The sequence below is a fragment of the Trichomycterus rosablanca genome, chromosome 16 (genome assembly GCF_030014385.1).
Source record: "Trichomycterus rosablanca isolate fTriRos1 chromosome 16, fTriRos1.hap1, whole genome shotgun sequence".
Taxonomy (NCBI): Eukaryota; Metazoa; Chordata; class Actinopteri; order Siluriformes; family Trichomycteridae; genus Trichomycterus; species Trichomycterus rosablanca.
The window spans coordinates 3,511,375-3,520,025 of record NC_086003.1 but is presented as its reverse complement, the minus strand read 5'-3'; the positions used below and the strand labels follow the sequence as shown (position 1 = coordinate 3,520,025).

Sequence of the window (8,651 nt, the reverse complement as noted above, 5' to 3'; positions counted from 1 at the left end):
GCAGAGACAGGTGAGAATGGAGGATGCTAAGGACGAAACGACCTCCCTCAAAGGCTTTTCAGAAAGACTTACACTTGGAATTACTCGGGTTTTAGGTGAGTAATTATGACAGTACAAATAAACACTTTGGGAAAGGTAGACAGGAGCATATTTTGAAGCACAGGCTGGTTTTAAGGCTGTCATGCATCCTATCAATGCACCTAGTTGCCATTTTCTGGGTAAAAACATATGCACTAAATACTAAATAGCCAAAAGTATGTGAACACCCATCCTAATTATTGAGAACATAAATGCTTATTTGATTTAAAGGGCACACATTCTTACATTCTCACTGCAAACTACTTTAAAAAAAGCTGTCCAGAAGAGTGGAGGCTGTTATAGTCTCAATAAGGCAGGAATTCCAGGTTATTTGCCAAGGTTAAGGAATCAGATGACCAAAGGGCTTGCAGTAAGGTTTAAACATACTTGATACTTGATTTTCCTTGATTCTTAAACAGACCGGAATGTGGAAAATATGTCAGCACATAAACAATGGTCGGCATCATAAAAACTGATACTTTCTCATACGTACCATTATGTCCTCAGAGAACCTTCCCAACGTGTCAGACGTACAGTTTGCTGAAAGAGAACCCGCAGAGAAACGATGCCTCCTCTCATGGGAGCAGGTAAGGGTGGAAAAGTTTCAATCGAAGTCAAAAGTTTACATTCCCTTGTGACGGACAAGTGTGTCATAGCAGTTTTGGGAATAACTTTATACAAAGAATTCTTTTTTCTATTAAACCACAAGGTTAGACAACACTCTGGATTTGAGCTACTCATCACAAGCATTCCTAAAATAAATAAACCTTTAACAGATTTGCTGTTTGTGTTCTTTAGAAAAACAACTGTGTTTTGCCAGAAGACCTGAAAGACTTCTATCTCACAACCGATGGCTTCACCCTCACTTGGAGCTCCAAACTGGAAAGTAAGTGCATTTTGGTTTCTGATCTGTGGTACTTGTGATTTTAAACCTCTCTGTTCAGCTAAATTTAGTATCATTCAAAAAAATATCACCTACTATGCAAATTAGTATGCCGTTGGTACCTCCTTCAAAATCCAGAATGTAATTTGGCCAGGAGTAATCAAACATTTGCATACAACTGTATGTTTAAGTTGCACCCGGCTGCATAGAAAGATATAGCCCAGAAAATATGGTACACACAATAAAATATGGAGTTGAGTTACCGTTTGTGCCTCTGCCAGCCTACACTTTTCTAGGGAGGTTTACCATAAGATTTTGCGGTGTGCCTGTAGAAATGTGTGGCCATTCGGTCACCGCTGTATGGTCAGTCACTCATGTGAACTCACAAGCAACATTCAAGTTCATCAGCTAGAGTTCCTACACACCAAACATGCCAAACCATGTATATGTGGATCAAATGGTTCCTTTTCTAAACTGTTGAGATCAATTAAAAGTAATTTATTCTTTTTGTATCCCTGTTAACAAAAAGGGAAGCAAAGACACCTTAGATCAGTCATTACCAGGGGCCATAAAGTGAATTCTATTTTGTGTAATAATGAAAATAACTTTCTACTTTACAGATGAGTCCGTGCCTGTTGGTTGTATGGTCATCAACAGTGTTTTAAAACTCTGTCTGCTGACTCAGTCAAATATCTACTCACTCCCCAGCGCACCCACGTTAGATGATCTTGATTTTAAAGATGATTTTGAAGGTAAGACTCTGTTATTTATTAAATAGCAGAGTTTTTACAATACAGTTATACATTATATATTAATTAGATCATTTACATTGACTATGTGCATCTTTTTTGCATATTCTTCAGGATCAGAAGGCCACGAAGAACCACACTTTGATTTCCGCAGCCGAATCTTCGAATTGGATCCCTGTAGTGGCAACGGCAGGGTCTGCCTCGTTTACAAAAACTGCACTTTAGGTAATCGTTAATCGGAATCTTAACACAGAGAGGGTAATGATTAATATTAGGATTAATACTTTGTTTAATACATTCAATGTAATTCTACTGATTAGGTGCTGTGACTCAGCAAAGTGAAATCTGGTTCCTGGACCGCTCCCTGTACTGGCATTTCCTCAGCTCTTCCTTCACTGCATACTACAGGCTCATGATAACACATCTGGGACTGCCGGAGTGGCAGTACAACTACACTCCATATGGACCCAGCCCACAAGCCAAAGTGAGAGTCTCAGCGATCATTAATCGCTAAAGTTTGCGTAAGACCTCGTTAAAAGCAGCTATATTGTGTCATTCTTTCTGTATTTAGAATCTTTGAACCTCAATATAATTCTACCACTAATGTCTAGGGTTTGTATCTTTCCCTATTCACAGCCTTTCAGTGGCATTTCTGCACCAGACACCAGGTTGCAGAAATTTTATGTTTGCTACAATTTCTAAGCTACACAGGATAAAAATGTAAGTTTTAAAGACCTGAGCTCAGGGCTACTAACACCAGAAACTCATCATTAATGTCGCTTGGCAAAGAAGGCGTGGTCAGGCTGAGACTACAAGATCCTAGCCAAAAATGGTCTACCACTGTTACCACATTTAGCAATTTAACCATGACTTAACATTTTAGTTTTTAGTGTTTAAATGGTTGGTATTTATCAGGATTCCCCGAATGTGTTTATGATAATATGCACTGTAGATGAAAAATACAACTGGTGTAAACCTCAATCCATCCCTGCTGATTAAAAACAAGGCTCATTTTTACCCAGCATGATTGCATCATCTGTTTAGAATTTCATAATGTGCCTAGTCTTAAATAGTTCCAGTCCCAAACACTGCAGTTAATAAAAAAATATATTAAATGTTTTCTTTCTACTTTGGAATTAAGGAATTTAGGTTTGTAAATTTGCCATGACACTACTGGATATGCATTCCTCTTTCTGTGAGAGTGATAAGACTGTTTGTGGTATTTTTTAGCGGGCAAAATAGTAACTGTATATCTTAATATCTTTCCCACAGCAATGGGCATCTCTTTATCAGCCTCTCACGTTCAGCGCCGACCCGCCTCTAGATCCAAGTGCTGAACCATTCTTAAACAAGCTAGATCCAGCCAAAGCTTTCTGTGGCAAAGCCAAGCCTCCTGCTCCAAAAAAGAAGCAACCTGGTCCGTCCCAACCCGGTGGAGGAGCTCCCAAAGGCCGAGGAGCACGGGCAAACAAAGCGTGAACAGAATTCCACAGCATCCCCTAGTTGCTAAAGATGTGGTTGTATACACATACCTGTACATGTGAAAACTGAAATCAGGCTTATGCAGGAAGAAACACCGCATGTTCTGCTTAAGAGGCCCTTGTGTCGAGGTTATACTAGCTGTAAACTACATGTGCATGGATGTAAGACGGCTGGCACGCTTTCTGTTTTCATTTGAAAAGGAGAGCAATTAGAAGTCAGTTATCACACCACTGTACATAACAGTGTTACTTTAATTTTAAGATATATAGAGTATGTATTAATGCACTTTTGTAAAATTGTTGTTGCTTAAAGAAAACAAAATGCTCTTTCACTAAACAGTATTTCACTAATTGAGTATTTTGTGGGAAGCAAAAGGGGTGCCAACTCCACATTAATGCCAATGCTTTTGAATTCTGATGTCCAACATGCTCATGGCTATTTACATTATGTATGTATGTATTTATTTATGTATATATGAATGTATGTATTGTGTTGTGACAAAACATTTTCTTGCCTGTTATAAAGGTTTCGTTGTTGACTTTCCCTCTACTGCCCCCACAAACGCACCCATTGTCACAAAGATCGCAAAACCATGGCTTTAGATTCGATTTCTTCTCTTGTACATGATTTCCATGGAGTTTATGAAGTTATTTATTTATTACACATTTATTCAGATCAAGGTTTTTCACTTTGCACATCATGTAAACCATATCACATCACATTACATTATGTCAAATATATAGTGACTTGTACATATAGCATTTCAATTGGATCGACTCAAACAAATTACTAGAAGATTTTTAACAAACTTGCTGCCTCGACTGAGCATTTCTATAACTGTCTGCAAATTGCTGGTTGTGTAGTGAGCCAATAGTACTATTTTACTAATTAAATCTAACTAGCTAAGTAAAGTCACACTGCTTCACAGTTTGTAATTAACTACATGACACAAGCCACATAGGTACCACATAGCTAGCTTGCTAGCCATGTCATTGTGCAGTAGATCATGACCTCTGCTGGCTGATTGATGGCAGAGTTGGGGAACAATGCTGATCAGGGTGTGGCTCTCTGTGCACAAAGCTGATCCGCATATGAACTCGCCTTATGCAGGTAAAAAGAGGCAGTCTGTACTGCACACGTGTCGGAGGGGTCGTGTGTCAGTTGCGAAGCTCCTCAGTCAGCAGTGGAGGGTTGTATCGGTGGAGGTGAAGCATAACGCAATCAGGGTAACTGGATACGACTAGATTAGGGGAGAAAATTGGAGGGAAAATAAGGAGAAACACGGAAAAAAAGGCTATGCGAATAAGGCTTCAAGCATGATGTAGGCTACAGCTCCCACTATTTTTCACACTATATTTTTTTCCAATTCGGCAATCCTGTTGTTGCATTGTTGCTTGTCTGCTTAGCCTGCTCCAGGTTAGCTTTACTTGCATTACTAGATCTGTAGTGGATTATCACCTATCCCTGTACAAACTAGCATTCATTTCTAATATCCAGAAATAACTCCTATTTGAGGTCTGAATTCTACTTTCCTTAGATTCATAAATGACTTATATTGTATTCATCCATGTTTAGTTTATAAATGACTTACATTATAATGCAATACTGTCAGGGTGGAAGGGAACAAACAGGGATTTTACTTAGTGTGACACATTAGTCACATGAAGTCACATTAGCCTTGGAACATTAAAAGTGTGTTAAAAAAAAAGGAACAAAAATACCTTACGCACCAGTTTAGCCATTGCTGAATGTTTAGTCTGTAGCATAAGCTGCTACCCGTAACACTTAATATTGCTTATTATCATGTGTTTATTAGTCTTCATGTTGACATTTACATTCATTCTTTTGTTTGAAAAGTGACCTGTAGTTGAGGGTTAAGCGGTCCTGCTTGAGTAGAAGAGGTAGGATTTGAACTTGTGACCATCTGATTAACAGCCCAGAGCCTAAACTAACAAACCAACACAAAATCCAGATAGTTTTACCTGAGCTTGCTCTCTGATTATTGTATAGTGAATTTAAAAAAGTCTTCAATCTGTGTTCAGAGAACCAAGCAGGTCCATACTGAAGTAGTAGAGCTTCTGTTTCACTGTATTTCAAGGCATTCCAGTTTTCTCTTGGCCCCTCTTATATCTTGTTTCTTTTTGGCATTTCCCATTGCATGATCTCCTTATTACTCGATAGTTTCAAGGTTCACACGGACACTTCTGCATTGCATTTACTGCACAGATCCAGTGGAGTCGACTCGGATGCTTCTTTCTCTTTATGATCTTTGTCAGTATGTGTGGGATGGAGCAGCTCCACAAATGTTTTATACATTAAAGCGCCAGTCACTCCACCTACAAACGGTGCCACCACGGGCACCCACCACCAGCTGTTGCCTGCCCTGCACGAAGCAAGAAGGGCATTATAATGTTGCTTTTAAACAGAACTTACCCAAAAGACATACCTACTATTTGTTTGATTGTTTTTTTTTTCACAAGAACCTGGATTGCCTTGTTTTATTTAGAAAGTACAAGTCAATCAGACTATCTTAAAAGGTGATCTTACATTTATAATTAAATATAGAATGCAATGTGGGGATTTAACTATTTTTACTGTAATGAAAACCTCACCTTTTGTTCTTCATTTACCTGAATACCTCTGATCCCCAGCCTGTCATGGCTGTGAAGAGTCTTGGTGCAAAGTCTCGTGTGGGGTTGATGGCATAGCCACTGTTGCTTCCCATGGACACTCCAATTAGAAGTACAAGAGCACCTACGGCGAGGGGCTGTCCACCGGGTGTTGCTGGCTGGTTTTTCTGATCTGCCAGAGCCATTAGACACAACAGCAGCATGGCGGTACCAAGCACCTGAGTAAAGCAGATATGAATATACTGGCAAACTCAAGAAAGGAATACAGTTGATCATTAAGAAATGAAAAAGTCCTGGCAGGACTTCATAAGCATGCTGTCTGACTTCCTGATCTTCAATAAACTATAACTGTTGACTACTCTGTGCCCATATCTATCTATTTCCTAGGCTGCTCCTGTCAGGGGTCGCCGGCGGATCGTGATCTGCATTATTGATTTGGCACAGTTTTTTCCTGACACAACCCTCCCTACATATCCGGGCTTGGGACCGGCACTACAATTCACTGGTTTATGCATCCTAGTGGTTAGGTACCTATAGGACAATTCAGTGTCTCCAATTAGCCTGGCTGCATGTTTTTGGACTGTAGGAGAAAACTGGAGCTCCTGGAGGAAACTCACACAGACACAGGGAGAACAAGCAAACTCCGCACAGAAAGGGCCCAGACCGCCCCGCCTGGGGATCAAACCCAGGACCTTTATGGACCAGGAACAGTGGTACTTTGCCAGACTGGAATGAAAATCCAAACCCAACTTCATAATGGGAGGAAATTTGTCTGAGTTTGGACAGGTTGTCTTACCTGGTCTAAAAATCCAAAATGTATTGAGAGGTAAGGTGCTGGATAAGTTGCAAAGATCCCTGCTGTAGCTTTCGTTCCAGACACAGTCAAGTTACCGTCACAGTAACTGAAGATGGCATCTATAGAACAAGTACAAAAAACTATGTAAGTTTAAAAACATGGTGTGTGCATTTGAATGGAGACTAAAATAAGTTTTGAGGTTCAGGACATGATTGTTGCATTAGTATTTACCATAATAGAGAGTAAAAATAGTTCCAGCAGCCAGGAAGGATCCTAGAAGCTGTGCAACTATGTAAAGTGGAAGCAATTTCCAGCTCAGGCGGCCAAACACACACATGGTGAAGGACACAGCTGCATTCATGTGAGCACCTAAACAAACACAATACTGTTGATATAAAGTTCATCTTGTCAGGTGACAGCATAGCAAAAACAAGAAGATAGATACTCTGTATGGCCAAATAAATGTGGGTAACCTTCCTGATAAAATATGTTAAACACATTTGTTATTTTGTTTAAAAAGGCACCTTCCTGTTCCAGCATGACTGTTCCCCCAGTGCACACATCAAGGTCCATAAAGACATGGTTTAAAAAGATTGGTGTGGAAGAATTTCAGTGGCCTGCACAGAACACAACCCCACTGAACCCTTTAAGGATAAACAGGAGTGCTCATTACAAGCCAGACTTTCTTATCCAGCTTTAGTGTCTGATGTTACAAATGCTCTTTTGGCAGATTTGGCACAAAATTACACAAAATCTTTATAAAGCTTTATAAAAGCTATAAAAAGCTTAATAGCTGCAAAAGAGAGGGGGCTCCATAATAATGCCATGGATCTATCAGGTGTCTAGATCAGTGGTGGGCAAATTATGGCCAGGGGCCACATACGGCACACTACCGACCTTTGTTAAAGTCGAGTCTATCATCTATACACACAGACATTTCATTCTTTGATTGATAATTTATATTCGTTCACCCCCCATCTGCTACTGGCCCGGCCCGTCTGTCTAGTTTTAAAACCCACTGTGGCCCTTGAGCCAAGAAGTTTGCCCACCCCTGGTCTAGATACTTTTTGGCTATATAGTGTATATACCAGCACGCAGCTCATAATAAGAGCAGTATGTATGTTTCAAGTTCCCTACCTGATACCTTCCCACCAGTATGCACCCCCATCGCCACAGCAAGACCAAATCCAAGATTAATGCTCAAGTAATCTCCAAAAATTCCCCCTCCTGTGACCACCTGGGCAACAGAACCTAGTCCAAAAACCTGAAGAACACATGCATATAGTTATTGTGTGTGGTGCTCAGCATTAGATTGTTGGTAATAATATGCTAGTGTGTGGGACTTTTAAGCACCTTATTGTGAATGCTGGGAGAAAAATAGCACTCAGACCAAAAAAATAAAGCCAACAATATAATAGAAACTGTTCAGTGAATAAAGACATGAGGATGGTCAACAAATATTGTGCAGAGGGATAGATAACAGCTAACAGCAGGTCTGTGTTTAGCTTTCGATTGATAAAAGGTGGAACGGGGAGCCCGGTGGACAAACTGTACAGAGCAACAGACGCGTGTCATTCAGTAATTCTTTACTCTCAAAGTCCATCTGTATCGAATGTGTAGTTTATAAAATAATCATAGACAGACGTAACATAGACAGACGTACCTAATGAAATGCTCAGTGAGTGTAGACATTTGTGGCGCTATAAAACCCAAACATAAATCATCTTACCATCATGACAAACGTGCTGAGAGTTTCTGCCAGGCCGACCCGGACATACTCCTTCCTAAAACAGGGTGAGGAGCTAACCATTGTATTATCCTTGCTAGCTTTGCCTTCCTCTGGCATGTTGACCAACTTGTTAGTTCTCTTCCTTTCACAACTGCTGGATAAAATCTTCTTCTCTTACTGCAATTCCTCTTACAGATTTCACTAAGGAAGTTTTACTAAAGTCTAAAGCAGAAAGGAAGCTACTTGTGTTCTACTTCCTACACTTCCTTTCACTGATCTGTGCGCATGGTTCACTGTGTGGGCC

General features: G+C 40.1%; 2 protein-coding genes across 2 annotated transcripts; one reads left to right on the top strand and one right to left on the bottom strand.

The window, feature by feature from the left end:
- Positions 1-5: 5 nt before the first annotated feature.
- Positions 6-3,730, top strand: tpgs2 (tubulin polyglutamylase complex subunit 2). The gene is given in 8 exon segments (XM_063012249.1): positions 6-95; positions 586-665; positions 877-964; positions 1,582-1,713; positions 1,825-1,935; positions 2,031-2,194; positions 2,983-3,166; positions 3,169-3,730. Coding segments are annotated over 8 exon segments (924 nt in total). The 5' UTR covers positions 6-16; the 3' UTR covers positions 3,255-3,730.
- Positions 3,731-3,830: 100 nt separating this feature from the next.
- Positions 3,831-8,647, bottom strand: aqp7 (aquaporin 7). Its single transcript, XM_063012250.1, has 6 exons — positions 8,348-8,647; positions 7,756-7,882; positions 6,850-6,987; positions 6,619-6,737; positions 5,823-6,040; positions 3,831-5,575 (listed from the first exon to the last, which is right to left on the bottom strand). The coding sequence occupies exons 1-6, from the start codon at positions 8,462-8,464 to the stop codon at positions 5,383-5,385; spliced, it is 912 nt and encodes a 303-aa protein (XP_062868320.1). The 5' UTR covers positions 8,465-8,647; the 3' UTR covers positions 3,831-5,382.
- Between the last annotated feature and the right edge of the window lie 4 nt (positions 8,648-8,651).